General features: G+C 43.1%; 1 protein-coding gene across 2 annotated transcripts in view; it reads left to right on the forward strand.

The window, feature by feature from the left end:
* Positions 1-17,569, forward strand: part of AMFR (autocrine motility factor receptor) — a 34,572-nt gene that overhangs the window by 16,608 nt on the left and 395 nt on the right. Inside the window, exons 9-13 of one of the 2 annotated variants that reach the window (XM_034072628.1) lie at positions 1,713-1,903; positions 3,636-3,739; positions 5,610-5,744; positions 11,300-11,383; positions 14,969-15,153. In XM_034072628.1, coding sequence (XP_033928519.1) covers positions 1,713-1,903; positions 3,636-3,739; positions 5,610-5,744; positions 11,300-11,383; positions 14,969-15,153 — 699 coding nt within the window. Of the gene's footprint in view, positions 1-1,712; positions 1,904-3,635; positions 3,740-5,609; positions 5,745-7,148; positions 10,493-11,299; positions 11,384-14,968; positions 15,154-17,569 lie in introns of those variants that run through there. The other variant, XM_034072627.1, reaches the window with a different exon arrangement.

Consider the following 17,569-nt stretch of genomic DNA (forward strand, 5'->3'; position numbering starts at 1 on the left):
TGAGGAGCACCAGCCTGGTGGTAGCTTGTGTCACTCTGCATGTTTCACAGATGACCTTTTGAGCACAACTCTGGCAGAGATTTGACTTTGCTGTGTGCAAAGTGATTTTGCTGTGGTGATGGAGATGAAGTTGGACAGCTTCAGCAGTGCTAACGTGCTGGCTGTGCTGATGACCAGTGTGGTAGATTTTTACTGTAGTGCTTTGGTTCTGGGAAAAACCCATTGTTGTAATTTCTGAACGCTGCATATCCCTCCATGTAAATATGATGGAGAACACTTTGGCAGTGTGTTTATAGGCTGCAGCTTCAGGAGCTGTGCAGACTGTTTGTATCTTTAACTTTGCAATACTCCTGCAATTATGACTTTTTCCTTGTTCTGTTAGCCTAAACCTGCAATCTGTGCCTTTATTTGCAAATACACAATTGGGGAAACAAATATATTTGACCTTGTTGCATATCTTCAGGGGCAGGCTACAAGTTTATTTGACCTTTTTGCATATCTTCAAGGCTAGGCTGGATGTAGTTCTGAACAACCTCATCTAGTTCAACATGTCCCTTCTCATTGCAGTAGGGTTGGACTAGGTAAGCTTTGAAGGTTCCTTCCAACCTAGAGTAGCTTGTGATTCTAAAAGACATCTGGAGAGGGACTTTTTTTTACAAGGGCATGTAGTAACAGGAAAAGGGGGAATGGTCTTAAAGTGAAAGAGCGTAGCTTTAGATTAGACACTAGGCACAAGTTCTTCCCTGTGAAGGCAGTGAGGCCCTGGCACAGGTTGCCCAGAGAAGCTGTGGCTGCCCCATCCCTGACAGTGTTCAAGGCTGGGTTGGACGGGGCTTGGAGCAACCTGCTCTAGTGGAAGGTGTCCCTGACTGTGGTAGGAGTTGGAACTGGATGAGCTTTAAGGTCCCTTCCAACCCAAACCAGTCTGGGATTCTACACCTTTCTAAACTGTTTTGGGACCTTCTGCTGGAAAAAAACCTACCCTGTGAGTGGGAAGTACGTGTTGTAATAAAGAGATCAGTTTTGTGAAATTCAGTACTTCCATACTGAAAATCAGGTTTAACTTGACAACAGATACCACAATTTGGTCATATCAGTGTGAATCAAAAAGTAGGCACAGCTCTGAGTGTTTAAACCTGCATTTAAAATTCTTCTCACTTTCTGTAAGACAGCAAATGTTCAGAATTAAGTAAGCATTTTAATGGCACAGCGCTCATTGGTATTAATAAATCTGAGAGTTCCCAGGGTGGTACTTACTTTGGTGATGATTTGAGTATTGGTAGTGTTGAAACGATACTAGAAAAGCTTTGGGGGTGCCATTGCCAGGTAACACCATGAGAACTGCTATGAAAATATGTTAGTGTATATTAAATATTTGTCCAGTTGAATTTTGTCCTTCTTCTGTTGGAGATAGTGAGGTAAAACTTGCTTGTTCTGAGCTAGAGACAACAGACTCAGAGTGTTTTAAGTTTGTAATAAATCTGTATGCTTGCATATAAAAAATGAACACTTGCGTGTTTTCAGCTGAAAGAAATGAGAAACCTATGACAGAGCCATCAGGGGCTCATCAAGTGTACCTCACAGATTATCTCTGAGCAGTCTGTACGCTGATGTTCTGCACAGAATCTGCTACAGCTGCTTGATGTACTTGTGATACTGGTGTCTTGGAAAAATGCTGCAAGCTCTTTGTATTATTACTGTTTTCCTGTCAGCTCGTGCCTGCGGTCCTGGCTGGAACAAGATACATCTTGCCCCACCTGCAGAATGTCTCTTAATATCACTGACAGCCATCATGTGAGGGAGGATCACCAAAGGGAAAATATGATTGAGAACTTGGGCCCTGTGGCAGTAGCAGAAGGCAGACCGCGCTTGAACCAGCACAATCACTTCTTCCATTTTGATGGTGAGCTAAGCAGATTTGACATGTGGTGCTGCAAATAAGTGAAGGGAACAGCCTTCTGTAGAAGGTCATTCTGTCCGTGCTTCAATTGAAACTTAAACCATGCTTCTGCTTGCATTTGTCAGATATGTATATGTTTCTTGTAGTTCTTTTGCAAGAGCTCAGATATGTAAATCTGAAGTTGTCCAGAGTTACAAAGATTTGTTGAAAGATTTTGTACAAATGCTCTCTTTTTCTTGATTTATTGTGATTAGCAGCTTTAATATAGCCTGTTAATGAGCAGCATGGGAAATTCATGTGTCTTATTTTGTTACAAGGTGGCAGTTAATCAATGGCAGTCAAAGAGGGAAAAAACCTCTGTGGTGCAGCCTTAAAGCTGATATTTCCCCTATCCCCTAGCTAAATGGGAGGTTGTCGAAAGTCCATTTCACACGCAATTTGCAAGAAACTTACAATGCTTGGTTAGGTGCAGAAGCTTAATCATGTAGCTAGAACAGTTTTTTTTTTCAGTGGTGTATTGTAAGTGCTCCCAAAGCAAACCTCATGAAATTCAACAGGGCCAAGTGCAAGGTCCTGTACTTGGGCTGGGGCAGTTCCAAGCACAAACACAGGCTGAGTAGAGACTGGATTAAGAGCAGATCTGAGGAGAAGGACTTTGAGGTACTGGCTGATGAGAAGCTCCCCATGTGTGCACTTGCTGCTTACAGGGGGTTTCTGGGCTGCAAATTGAGGGAGGGATTCTCCCCCTCTATTGTGCTCTGGGACTGTAGCAGGGGGGTGGAGCTGGATGAACTTAAAAGTCCCTTCTGACCTAAGTCATTCAAGGATTGTATGATTCTGTGTTGCTGTGATGCTGCAAACTTACACAGTGACCCCTTCTTCAGCTCTGCTGGTTTTGTAATTTTTGAAGATTGTGGTAGGACAATAATGGGCAGAGAAGGGACAGACACTTCTGGGTGTGCTGAGGCTGGCAGATAGCTTCTTGCATGGCTCCCACTTTTGGGGTGCTTTAGGTCTCCAAAGGACATTTAAATTTAGGCTACCACACTTTTTTGATAGCTGTCCTCCCCGGTGCTCTTCTGTGACTTGGAGACCTCAAACATTACTGTGGAGATAGAAGAAGTGTCACAGATCAAACCCTGTGTTTACTTAAATGGAAATGCAGAGGGAGGAGGGAGCCAGCCTCGTGCCCTGCTCTGTTGAGCCCAAGCACACAATTGCAGTAGTCATTTTTTGTTCAGTTGCTGTGTCCCTTTGTAGTGACATTTTCTCAGTGATGCCAGCCATGTGTAGCAGACATGGGATGAGATTCCATCATGGGAATGAGATTCAGCCTGTTTAGAAGCTGTCCTTTTTTCAGTAACATTGTTGGAGTTATTCATGTATTCCAGAACTGAATTTGGCTCTGGCTTTTTTGATTTTTTCCCTTTAATGGAAACATTAAAACAAGAAAAGAAGGATGTGTTGTTTCCTTCATCCTCTTCTGTCCCTCAGATCAGTAAGCCATTATGACATGTGTTTGAAGAGAGCATTAGCAGTTACTGATTTACTTCAGTGAATCAGTAACTCAATGGCTCTCCATGTTTGGGAGACCTTAGGAACGGATTGCACTGCAGAACTTCCCTGATCTACCTTGTGGAAATATGAAGGCTTACCTCACGTACATGTAGAAATACTTTGCCTGCTGAGAACCACAGATTCTTGCTTGACTTTCTGGGTGATTTCTTCTTCTTAGGCTCTCGAATTGCCAGCTGGCTGCCCAGTTTTTCCGTAGAAGTGATGCACACAACCAACATCCTTGGTATCACACAAGCCAGCAACTCCCAACTCAATGCTATGGTAAGAATGCTTCATGGGTTTGTACCTCAGCCTTCCTGTTTGTGTTGGGGAGGGAAGAGGATCATGTAGATAGAGAACAAAAGGGGAAAGAAGTCAAAACAGTGTTTAGATACTACATGAAAGCTCACAGGTTTTGTGTGTGAGAAGCTTAATTTTAGTGAGGTTAGGGCTATATTTTGTGTCCATTGTGCGAATATAAAAGAACAGGTCTGGAGGTAGGCAAATGACAGAGAAAAATTACGTGTACTTTCTGAGTAGATGGGTAGACTCTTTTTCCTCAACTTGCCTAGTGCAACTTTAGCTTTTTTTTCAGTATTTCGCTCAGAACTTGCAGTAGCAGAGAGTGTGAGTCTGTAACCACAGGATTTAGCTGTTAGCCAGGTGGTAACTAATCAAACCTGTTATATAACTTTTGATGTTTTTTGTATTTATTTTTAATAGCACTAAGCTCCAAGATAGCTGTTTCTGTTTGAATGTCTTGTCAGTGTGAGATGGAGATCTCTCCAGCACAGCCATCTCTTGCATGATTCATGATGATGACAGGAGTGTCAAGCATCAAATCCCATGTTTGTTTACTTCATACTCTAATGTAGTACAAAAGGAGAAGGGTATTGCCTCATGAAACACTTTTGGTTCGTTTAGTTTGAGAAGTGCTGTTTCTTTGAGTTCTTAAAACTAATGTGTACTATAGCATGTTCATGAATGTTCAGTGAAGTATTTTGGGAAAGTAAATCTCTGAATGTGAGGTATCTCCTGTAGCCTTTATCACTGTTGAAACCTCAAGAGGATAAGACCACAATTTATAGGGGGTTTGAGGCAGGGTGGGTAGGGAGTAGTAAGATGTTGGCAGATGATTTACTAGGTGAATATTCAGGAGCTCTCCATGTAAGGTCAGTTTAGTTTTTCTTTTAGTGGATACAGTGACACAAATGTTTTTTTTTTTGTTAGAGTAATGATTTATTAGCATTGTGTATCATTAAAAGTACAGTAGCAACTTGTATTAAAATGTTCTCTTTAACGGAAATGCCCAGGTTAGCGAACTATTAGAATGTTACACATTTTTAATAGAAAATAAGTGAAACTCTCCTTTGTGTTACTGAATAAAAACTAGGGAAGTATTCGAAGGGAAAAGCCAGAGGCTGAAATGCTGAATCTGTTGTTTTGGTCAGAAGTTGGTACAATGGAGAGTTAGGTTTGCTGTGGTTGCTTGTGTTTGAACTCGCTGTCAGCTGATGCATAATTTTTGCTTTGCTCTGAAAACTCCTTCCACCGTTATTGTTTAGATATCTCTCTTTCCCTTACTTTTACCTATTTAATTTGGGTATTATTTAAGTAACTTGAAATTCAATAGTAACAGTTCCCTGACAACTCAATTGAGTTTACTTGAGCTTTCAGATCCTGTTAAACTAGTCTGTAGGCAGAATAGGTTTTTGAAACATATTCCACTTGTCCTTACCAGTACCATTTTGGAATTCATCTGTGGCAAAGGCAAATACTATTTTTTATTTCTTTTTTGTGTGTGTTGATCTAATTTGCAGTCACTCTTGTGAATTCTGTATAGATCTTTATTAAAAAGGCTGTCAGAGGGTTAGGAAGCTTTTGAAACCATTTTGCATTTACAACACTGTTCAGGAATCTAAATTTTTAGGATCATGTGTCTCTGTGGATTTGCAGTTTTGCTGTTGGCATTGTTAGAGTTATTATTGACCTGTCAGTGCCAGAATGGGTTTTCCTTCTCTTGTGTGGGTTACCATATCATAAACAGCATCTTTGAGCTGTTTTTTTTTTTTGGCTATCTTTCTATTGTAATACTTACCAGCTGACTTTTGTTTACTGCTGGTTCTGACTGTATAAACCTTGCTTTCTCCAGGCCCATCAGATTCAGGAGATGTTCCCTCAGGTTCCTTATCATGTAATTCTACAGGATCTGCAGCTAACTCGTTCAGTAGAGATCACCACTGACAACATCCTAGAAGGGCGTATCCAGGTGCCTTTCCCCACACAGGTAAGTTGTATGACCTTGCACCTACAATAACTTTATTGCTTATCACAGAACTAAACTTGTTAATAATGAGTGAGGGGAATGAGGTAAGATTCACCAAAAGCACTGGTGAATCCAGCTTAGCTTAATGCAGTATTGCTGTTCAGATTTTACCTCTGTTAGAGGCAGATTTTACCTGCAGTCAGAAACACCAAAAAAATTTTGGCAGTCTAGTGTATGTTCTATTTCTATGTTTGTAACATCTGATTCAGTGGAAATCTCAGTGGTGTGTGACTGAGGTGTACACATCTGTTCCTTACTGTGGTCATTAGGAAAAGGCCTTTTGATGTATTAGGATGGGTCTTAGGTTAGGGTTAGGATGGCGCAGAGTTAATTTTTTTCTTAGTAGTTGGTAAAGTGCAGTGGTTTTGATTTAGGATGAGAATCATATTGGTAACACATCAATGTTTTAGTTACTGCTTAGTGCTTACGCTCAGTCAAGGACTGTTCAACTTCTTGTGCTGCCTTGCCAGTGAGGAGGGTGTGGGTGAGTGGCACAAGAAGGTGGGAGGGGACACAGTTGTGACAGCTGATCCCAGCTGACACGAGATATTCCATGCCATATGAATTCATGCTCAGTGTATAAACTAGGGGGAAAGTCTGCTGGGGTCTGCTGCTCGGTAACTGGCTGGGCATTGGTCAGTGAGTGGGGAGCAGTTGTTTTTCATTTGCATTGCTTGGTTTCCTTGGGTGTTATTTCTCTCTTTTTTTATATAACAATTTAATACAATTTATTATTGTTATTTTTATTTAAATTATTAAGCTGTTTTAGTTCAGTTACTAAACTGTTCTCATCTCAACCCACAAGTTTTCTTACTTTTACCTTTCCAGTTCTGTCCCCTAAAGGATACAATTTTGTATCCTACTGGGGGATAGTTAGCAAGTGGATGTGTGGGGCGTACTTGCTGGCTGGTGTTAAACCATGACAGTCCTTTTTGGTGCCTAACAAGGAACTCAAAGGGTTGAGATAATGACAGATCTGACCAGAGCGTGTTAAAACAAATGTGTTGTAATAATTATTTATTAGTTTAATAGTCACTGGTCACAATGTTGATTTATTTGCTCCCAAAGTTGTGCTCAGAGTTCCGTAGGTCCTTATGTGCTGTATTTGTTCTTTTTATGCTGTTTGTCTCCTCTGGGGGCTGGGTTAAGGCTATCATGTTGATTTACTAGGTAACACTGGCTTACAGCATGATAAAATGACTAGTTGTAAGGCTAATCTGGTATTTGTACTCAGCATTGCCCTCATCTCTGTACTTTAAGAGCTGTCTCTCAGAAACTATTAATGATTGCCTTGGAGAGCCAATCAGTGAGGGAAAGAAGGGGAAACACTTTCTCTCGCTCCTTCACCTTCTCCTTCTCCTCCAGGCTGCTCCAACCCCTTCAACAGACATTGTAGTTCCTCCATCCCCCAGGCCAGGCAGTACAGCTGAACCAGGGAACGAAACTGTGCCAGTGTCAGTTGTCCCTGTACATGAGAAGAAATACTGGGAGCAAAGGTCTGTTCATCTAGTAGGGGAGGAAGTGGGTGGGACAGCCTCCTCTGAAGCAGAGCCATCACAAGAAGAGGAGGAGGAGGAGAAGGAAAAAGAAGAGGAAGAGGAGGAAGAGACAGAACTCATGAACAAGGCAGTAACCACCCAATCCCTGTCCCTGAGTGAGTTGCGAAAAGATTTCAGACGTCATCCAGGTGAGCGCATTCTCACCTGGCTGCTCCGATGCTGGGATAATGGAGCCAGTAGTGTGAAATTGGAGAGTAGGGAAGCCAGGTGGCTGGGATCCCTTTCTAGGAAAGAAGGCATTGACAAATCAATTGGAAAAGGAGCACAAGTCTTCAGCCTCTGGAGACGACTCCTGTCAAGCGTGAAGGAACAGTACCCATTCAAGGAAGATATATGTTACCCAGTCAGGTGGACCACTGTGGAAAGAGGTATCCAGTACCTGAGGGAATTAGCTGTGCTAGAGGTGATTTATGATGACAATGAGAAGTTATCCAAAGATCCAGATGAAGTCAGGTGCACACGACACATGTGGCAGAAGTTTGTCCAGAGCATACCATCATTGTATGCAAACTCGTTGGCAGTAATGATGTGGAAGGATGGAGAGGGACAGACAGTGGATGAGTTGGCTGGCTGGCTCTGGCGTTATGAAGCATGTCTCTCTTCCTCCCTCATCTTGGCTTTGGAGAAACTGTCCTGTGAGTTTCAGCAACTCAGAGAGGATATATCCAACTCAGCACCTATACGGCCCAGTATTTTGGCTACTAGGAATAAGGGTCCCTCTGCTCAAGAGAGAGGATATAGTGGGTACACACCACGGGGTGCCCTATGGTTTTACTTGCGTGACCATGGAGAGGATATGAGGAAGTGGGATGGAAAACCTACTGCGACCCTAGAGGTACGGGTACGTGAGTTGCAAGAAAGAACAGTTGCAAAAGGGGGTTCTTTCAGGAAAATTGCTTCTCCAGTTTCCAGTGGGCATTTCCCCAGATGGAGAAGGGCTGATCTTAACAAAGGGTCTTCTGATTTGTATTTATAAGAAGGGAGTAACGAATACTATTACCAGTACTAGGGGCACCCTACCTCCAGCCAGATGGAGGAAGGGGACAACTGGATATACTGGACTGTGTGGGTCAGATGGCCTGGCACATCAGAACCACAGGAGTGAGAATAAAGCTGTAGTAGATGTAATTGCACAGTGACAGGGGAATCTCAACAGCTGACTGTACTGCAGGCTGAAGTGAGAATGAGTGGAAAAACCACCAAATTGTAACAGGCCCAGAGGCTCTGTGCATCCTTGGCATAGACTGTCTCAGGAGGAGGTACTTCAGGGACCCAGAAGGATAGCAGTGGGCTTTTGGTATAGCTGCCTTGGAGATGGAGGAACTTAAGCCACTGTTTACTTTGCCCAGTCTCTTGAAGGACCCTTCAGTTGTAGGGTTACTCAGCCAAGTGGTAAGCTGCTGTTGGTATTGCTAATGTATTTTTCTTAATCCCAGGGGATGTGATTAACAAAATAACAGCTATTTCTCTGCCAGGTAGTGAAAGGGAAACACAGGCTTTCTAAGGCCTTCTGGGGTTTTAGAGAATGTACATCCCAAATTATGGTCTGATTGTAAGCCTTCTCTAGCAACTGACTCAGAAGAACAATTTCAAACGAGGCCCTAAGCAACAACGAGCCTTTGTGCCAACGATACACCACATAAATGCTCGTGTACCCAAGAGTCAGGCCACTGAGGAACACCAGAACAGCAAACAGGTGGATCAAGCTCCTAAGATTGAGCTGGCTCAAGTGGACTTAGACTGGCAACATAAGAGTGAATTATTTTCAGTCTGGTGTCTTGTGACACCTCAGGCTACCAAGAAAGTGATGCAACATATAGATGGGTTTGTGATCCAGGGGTAGACATGACCATGGACAAGAAAGAATTGAGTCAGGCATGGCACCTAGTGAGTATATCACATCCCTTGTCATGCACCAGCCTCTGGGAAAATTGAGCAGTACAATGGGCTGTTAAAAACTACACTGAGAGCAATGGGTGGTGGGACCTTTAGGCATTGTGATACACATTTACCAAAGGCCACCTGGTTGGTCAGCAGGGGGGGATCTGCCAATAGATCTGCCTATTGATAGACCCAGCCCTATCAATACTTTTATATGCTGTAGAAGGCGATACAGCCCCTCTAGTGCACATAAAAATATACTGGGGAAGACAGTCTGGGTTATACCTGCCTCAGGCAAAAGCAAACTCACTCGTGGGATTGCTTTTGCTCAAGGACCTGGGTGGGTAATGTGGGAGGATGGGGAAGTCTAGTGTGTACCTCAAGGGGGTTTGATTTTGGGTGAGAATAACCAATGATTTGACTTGTATGATGTTAGTTGCTGTATAGTACTGTATGCCATCACTGCTGTGGTTGCTGTATGCCATATTGACAGTATTACAGTAAGAATCACCCAGATTAATGAAGAATGAATTTGATGGGTCAGAACTGCCTTCAACGTGCAAGAACCCAACAGCACACACCATCCTCCTGCCCTGAAGGACTGGTACGACAGATGGAGACCCAAGTTGTGGATTAAATGAACTCAGTGGACATTTTAGAGGGATGGCCTATAGATTAAGGGCGTGATTATCTGTGTGTATGTATCAAAAGACAGGAGAGATCATGATTAATTGGGATGCATTAAAAAGCATGGAATCTGGGCATTACAAAGATGGCATAGAATAATGGGTGGATATTGTCTTGGTTTCAGCTTGGGTAGAGTTAATTTTTCCCTAGTAGTTGGTAGAGTGCTGTGTTTTGGATTTAGTGTGAGAATAACATTGGTAGCACACTGATACTTTAGTTATTGCTTAGTGCTTACACTCAGTCATGTACTTTTCAGCTGCTTTGTGCCCTGCCAGTGGGGAGGCTGGGAGATGGGGGCTACAGGAAGCTTGGAGGGGACACAGTTGGGATAACTGATCTCAATTGACACAAGAGATATTCCATGCCATATGAATTCATGCTGAGTATATAAACTAGGGGGAAAGTCTGCTGGGGTCTGCTGCTTGGTAACTGGCTGGGCATTGGTTGGTGGGTGGGGAGCAGTTGTTTTTCATTTGCATTGCTTGGTTTTCTTGGGTGTTATTTCTCGCTTTCTGTTGTTTTCATTACAGTTCATTATTGTTGTTATATTCTGCTTCAATTATTAAACTGTCTTTATCTCAACCAATGAGTTCTCTTACTTTTATTCTTCCAGTTCTCTCCCACAGCGCACTGGGGAGGGACTGGGTGAGGGGCTGTGAGGGGTTTAATTGCCAGCTGGTGTTAAACTACAACAACAGGGTATGTTCTTGATGAAGGAAAGTTGGAATCTATCACCCATGTCCTGTAGCTTGCCCCTGACTGATGTGATTGGACCGCAGGATGCATGAAGCGCTTCCCTATGCAGTCTCAGAGCACATTATATAGTGCCAAATTCTAGTAAAAAAGCCCTCAGGATTTATGTTTGTTTAAATCTCTGCAAATGCAGTATATTCAGTCATGTACCAAAAATATATTGAAAATGTACTAACTAGACTAGAAACAAATACTTGCTCAGTTAAATCAGCTTTTCTTGGTTACTCTATGTGCAGAGCCTTTAGAACATTTCCAGTTGATTTCTCTGCTGACAGATAATTGAATTGTAGAACTTAGGAGGGTTTTCTGCAAAGAAAGTAGTCGGCAAAATAATGTCTTGTTCTTAATTAGTGACAGCAGATTTCAGTAAAGCCGTCTGGGGACAATGTTTCTGTTAACAGTATCGAATTCTGGTTCTGTGTGCATCAGAGAATACTGTTATCTGGAGCCTGTGTGTGGGGAAGCTGAGAGAATTCTCTTTCAACACCGTGCATTCTGTTTACTGCTAACTTACCTGTTTCTGAATGGAACATAACACATGATGTTACAGAGGGCAGAGTTTGAATGTGTTTGAAGAACTCATTTTTGTTTTGCCATTTCACACAGTGTATTAAACCCATGATGTTTGCATTTCAGCGTGCAGATAGCATTAGACCTACATTGAACAGTTCTGTGGAACAGCGTATTACTGATCAGGAGGATACTGAAACTGTCACCCAGGTAATTTGGCAAAAAAATGGGCAAAAAGCACAGTTAGATGCTGCATGAGCAGGTAAGTACATTCAGTTCTGTACCAGATCAGGTTGGTGGCAGCCATTCTACGCATTTCGAGCCAGAATTAACACTGCCAGGCAACTTAAGTAAGACTTCAGCATGTAGCTCCTGTAAAGAATTATCTGTGGGCTTTTCTTTTTCTTCCTTGAAAGGAAAGTGCTCGTAAGGTATAGAAAGAACAGCAGAAGATCACATCTGTGTTCACATCTGGTCAGCCCTGTGAATATGAAGAGCAGGCAGGATGCATTGCTCTTCCCCTTCCTCTTCCCATTCCCACTCTGTATGTCTCCAGACACTTGTCTTAAAATGTAGTATGTCTCTTCTGGTTGTAAGAATTCTTTTGTATTCAGGGAGATGTACTTGGAGAGATGGGAGCTTTGGTCTGAATGGAATGGTATACAAAGAGGACAAAGAGATAATAGCCTTTTACACATAAAGCACAATCACAGGCTTTGCTATTCTTCATCAAGGGCTTTATTAAGCAGGACATGCTGGCTAAAATGAGGCAGGGAGAAAAAAATTAGCCTGTGAGTAGAATAAGATCTCAGTCTACTTTTGCTCTCCCTGACTGTAATCTCGTGTATATATAACATTGTGTGGGCATTTCTGTTTCATAAACCTCTCATTCCACGGGCTTAGAGAGTGAATTTGTGATGTGTATGACTTTCTGTCTCTGTGGCCTTTAATAACTAGCCATGATGATGAATGATTTTGTTGCTGCTCACCTTTCTTCCTGGCTGTCTGCACTACCTGTGTCTCTGCCCATCCTTTTACAGAAACTGGAAAACCTGAGAGTGGTGTTCACACATTATGTCATTGAACATGTACTCTTCAATAGGTGGCATCTTCTTGCTTTGAATCATAGCTAAGCACTTTGCTCAAGCAATGTGTTCTGACTGGAGTGAATGGCAGTTTGGATGGAGAATGTATTTTTGTTTTGTAGAACAGCAGAGTGGTAGCCTGGAGATCCATGAACAGTTCTGACTTTTCCTGCAGCTGAGTAGGGCTGCTGGTGGTTCGGAAGGGGATGAACTGGTGGCCTTCACACAGCTTCTTCTAGTTGAATATTTCCTGTGCCAAATGGGATTTATATGCAAAGGCTGAAGTGAGAGACAGACTGCATGAGAGAAACCTTGCCACTGGGTAGTCATGGAAGCTCCAGTTGTTGTTGTCCTCTCCTGCCTCCTAAGTGCTTTGTGGATAACCACAGAGATCTACCTAGGAGTCAGGCTTTGCTTACCTCCTTGCTATGGCTGGTATTTCTGTTGTGGAGAGTCAACTTGGGAGCCCAGGGGTGTCCTTCCTCTAGGAAACTTCCATCACTTTTCTGTCTCTTTGATTCTGATTTCCTTTTTTAACTGATCATCTGGCATACTGTAGATGTTCTCTTTCTTCTTGCCAGAAGAATATGTTGGTGTAGTCAGTCAAACTCTTGTCTGTGTGGATAGCTCCAGCAGTAAACAAACTGCTTCAGCAGGCTGCACTTGATTTTTAAGAAGTTTCCTGAAATGCAGGTGGGAAAGGACATAAGCCATCATCATCTCCTCTAGGCAATACTTGAATTTCCAAGTAGTGGGTAGATGTAACTTCACACCTTATGACAGTCCCTGGGAGACACCATGGCAACCCTAGTTGCTTTGTGCTGCAGCTTTGTAGTAAATTATACAAGCTTTCCATTTCTTTCCTTCTTTTATTTCAAACCAACATACCCACTGGAATCTTTGTAGATCTCCAACAGCAAGTTGAAGATCTTTGTTGATGTACAACAGCAACTCCACTGAAGTTCTGCTTGTTAGAAATAACACTTCTAAGGGGAACTCATGTGATCAAACAGAAGCACCCTTCTTCAAGTAGCATTGGTTTTCCTCTGTGTCTTACATCATATTATGACGCTTCTACCTAGAATTCAAGGGTCTTAAGATAATGACTGGTTTTTATTCCCCTGCCAAATGTAGGTTATGGTTTTGGGGGTGTCAAGTGCTGACGTAAGGGTAGTTGAGAGACATCTGTAAGCATCATCACGGTATTAATTGTGTTAAAGGTTTAGGAGGTTATCCTTCAAATTTTGCGGTGTATTTATTTATCTGTTCCTGTAATCTGGGGTGGAAATGGGTCAGACTGCTTAAATACAACTTGTAAACTGTTACAAAGCTGCAGCTTGCCTGTTGCAGCACTTGTGTAGTGTCCCCCCTTCCCCTTGAGAATCCAGTTTATTGTTGTTGCTGAAGTACTTGGTGACTCTATTTAAAAACAGAGACATTTCTGAGGCATCCCATGGCTTTCATGAAACTGTCTTTCTGAGCCTGAAGTAGTTTCTGTAGTGTACAGGTTTTTTGCATCTGCCATCTGCTGTCATACTGAGGCTTCTCCTAACCTTTACTGCCATTAGTTTTCATATTTTTGTAAAACCTCTTTGCTCACCACTGTTGTGCTCAGATGGTGGAATGGGCTCTGGGTATTGATTTTTGCGTCTTTGTTAGGTTACAAAAAAACCCCAAAACCTTAGGTGAGCTACCTGGCATCTTCTGATACAAGTGGTCCAGGGGAACAGTTATGTCTGAACATCACCTATAATGAGTGTCTCCTCACTGCTTTACCCAGCAGAGTTTCTCTTTTCCATGTCCACCTGTGTGGTAATCAGAAACAGTGTTCAGGTTTCTCTGTGTCTGTTCCTCTGGGTCTGCCAAGGTTGTCTTGACCCCAAGTACAATCCATGGGATCATTGTGTGGAGCTCTCGCTTCCTCCTCTTGGATGCATCCTACTTGTTTGAGGAATCCTCTGGGATACCAGATGCTGGCTAAACTCTTCAAGTTTGTCATTGTGGTGATTTGTTTCTTGACGCTACCATGCTTAGTAACATCTTGCTATTCTACCGCAGAGCTGATGTGATTGTGTGTGATAGGATGTGATCAAGATATGCTGTTTTGCCTCTGCTGGTTCACCAGTGTCATAGTTCAGCAGTTCAGTTTTCATGCTGGTCAGCTGTCAGGGGTGAGGGGGTGCTGTGTGCTGAGCTGCCAACTCCTTGTATTGACACCATGCCTGGGACAGTGAACACCAAATTCCTGGTGCTGCAGAACTCAGTGAAACAAAGCCTCGTAAAGTCCTTATCAAGCACACATCTTCTTTGCAAATACATTTGTTTTCTTCCCTTAGTATATGGATTTCTTCTGCCTTTTCAGCTCTGTAGTGTTGCATTGCTCATTAAGTCAGCTGCAGAACCTATTTTAAATGCCCCATTTTCAGAGCACATTAATTATCAGTAATTGATGTTTGTCTTTGAGATCACTTTCAAACATGGCATAAAAGATACAGCGTTATAGAATGCAGGCTCTTTGAACATGATTTGAAATAGCTCTGTTCTGTATTTTGGCTGGGGTTTTCAAAGGAGCCCAAGGGAACTGGGTACAGCAGGTGAGACTCTAGTTACTTCCAGTGCCTCAGAAAATGACAGTTCAGTGTAGCTTGTTGATTTGATGTGTGAAGCCCTGTTAGCATATTTTGTAAAGACTTTTTTTCTTTTCTCTTAGTCTGAGATAGTGCCATTGGAACTCAGCTCCAGACTGGAAGAAACTGTGGAATTCAATGAAATGGAAGCAGAGTCTGGTGAAGCAGAAGATTTTGAGGCCAGGGGAAGTCGCTTCTCAAAGTCAGCCGATGAAAGGCAGCGTATGCTGGTTCAGCGGAAGGAGGACTTGTTGCAGCAAGCTCGAAAGTATGTTTCTTGCTAAAACTCCAGCCTGGCCACTCAGTTATAGTCCCCCAGAATGGAGTTCAACAGGATTATGATTGCTGAGAGCATGGGATTTTGCAGAAAGTAGTAAGAGGAGTGAATACATCTGCTACAGCAGGCTCAGGGTGCTCCTTAGGATGACTGTTGCTGATAAACCCAACTCTGAAGCAGTGTCATGTGTCCCAACATATACACAGCTTCCTTAGCGGTTGATCTAAGCTCTTTGAAATCAGAGGATGATTTCTCCAGCTGGGATGGGCTTCACTCTGTAGTAAGAATGCATTATTTGTGCTGAGTTCTCTAGTTATCTTTAGCTTGTCTCCTAGCATAGGTGTCAGCCCTCGGTGCCTGTGCTGTTCCAGCTGAAATGACTTTCAGGCACCACTCTCCAAATACAGACCAAGTGTGATGAGCACAAAGCAGCAAGGAGTAGCCACTTCCTAAAGCCCACCAAAGGAGCTCATGACCAGCAAGTCAACACCCGACCAACTCGTAATAGGTGTTACAGGCAGAATGAAACTTTCTTTACATGTGTTCCATTCATACTGGTGAACTTTACTAGCATGCATTGCTGATTAAAATGAGTAAGAAAAGCACTTCATTCACGTAGAGAAAACATTTTAGCATTTGTAATCAGTGTTGTCCCTTCCTTTGCATTGCAGGGAGACTCCTGAAGATGCTACAAAAGCTACATGATGTGTCCTTTGTGTTAGCAGGCTACCTCTCCTTTTTGTTATTTTCCCACACTAAAATACCTTCAGATAAATAATTATTTAGTATTATTTGTTTTGTCATACTCCCAGTTGGGGGTATGACACCTTTTACAGTTTGTAAATAGGCTTACTCTTAGAATAAGTTTTCCTTGAGCTTTGAAAAATGTCATTTAGGGAGGTAAAGTGATTCTGGTTTACTGGTTCCCTTCCTACACTAAAGAGCTGTGGAATTGTGAACTGCTATATTTTGTCACCAAGTGTAAGAACTCCTTGGGATGGTAACTCTGGCAGCTGCTTCCTTGTGTTTCTGGCTTAACTTACGCTTTGCAGCCCTAGTTGTCGTGGTTTAAAGCCAATCCATAGAGCTTGCGTGGTTTAAAACCCCACCTCAGTCTCCCGCAGCACCACACACACCTTTCCTCCCCCACCCCCCCCGCTCCCGGAGGGATGGGGAGGAGAACTGAAGGAATGTAACTCCCACGGGTTGAGATAAAAACCAATCCAGTAACTAAGGTATAACACAAATCACTACTGCTACCACTAATAAAAACAATGATAAAGGAAATAACAAGGAGAGAGAATACGATACCACCTGCCGAAACAAGCCCAACCCGGAAGAGAGCTAACTCCCCCCCTTCTGGCCAACTCCAGTTACCTCCCCGAGCATGATGTGCTGTGGTATGGAATACCTCTTTGGCTAGCCTGGGTCAGGTGTCCTATCTCTCCTTCCTCCCGGCTTCCCCCCCTCCCTGGCAGAGCATGAGCTCAGAAAAGGCCTTGGACAAAACCAAACATTTGAGCAGTAACTCAAAGCATGCTTGCTATCAGCAACCGTTCTCAGCCCGAAAGTCAAAACACAGCACTGCACCAGCTACCAAGAAGGAGAAAAAATGCTGCTGCTCAAACCAGGACACTAGTGCACCTTTCTTTCTTTCAAAGGCTTCCTTGTTGTCATCAGGGAATGACTTCTTATGGTAGTCATAGAATAGTTTGGGTTGGGAGGGATCTTCAAAGCTCATCTAGTCCAACCCCTGCAATGAGCAGGAACACCTTCAGTTGGATCAGGTTTTCCAGAACCACATCCAGCCTGGCCTTGAATATCTCCAGGGATGGGGCATCCACCACCTCTCTGGGCAACCTGGGCCAGTATTTCATAACCCTCATTATACTGAATTTCCTCCCTGTGTCCAGCCTGAATCTCCCTCTTTCAGTTTAAAAACATCACCCCTCATCCTGTCACACAAGCTCTGCTAAAAGGTCTCTCCCCATCTTTCCTATAGGCACCTTTTAAGAACTGTAAGGCCACAATGAGGTCTCCCCAGAGCCTTCTCCAGGCTGAACAACCCCAACTCTCTCAGCCTTTCCTCACAGGGGAGGTGCTTCAGCCCTCAGACTGTTTTTTGTGTCTCTCCTGTGGACCCTCTCCAACAGGTCCATCTCTTTCCTGTACTGAGGACTTCAGAGCTGGACGTAGACTCCAAGTGGGAGTCTATTATTATTAGTATATATTAGTACCAGTAGTATAATTATTGTAATTATTAATCTGCAGAGTAGAAAGGCAGACTCACCTCCCTTGACCTGCTGGCTACGTTCCTCTGCATGCAGCCCATGCACTGACCTTTAGAACTGGCTCCTTTCCGCAAGCATGAGTCTTGCACAAAAAACTAAGAGCTGCTGCAAACTCT

This window comes from Melopsittacus undulatus, chromosome Z, assembly GCF_012275295.1.
Source record: "Melopsittacus undulatus isolate bMelUnd1 chromosome Z, bMelUnd1.mat.Z, whole genome shotgun sequence".
Taxonomy (NCBI): domain Eukaryota; kingdom Metazoa; phylum Chordata; class Aves; order Psittaciformes; family Psittaculidae; genus Melopsittacus; species Melopsittacus undulatus.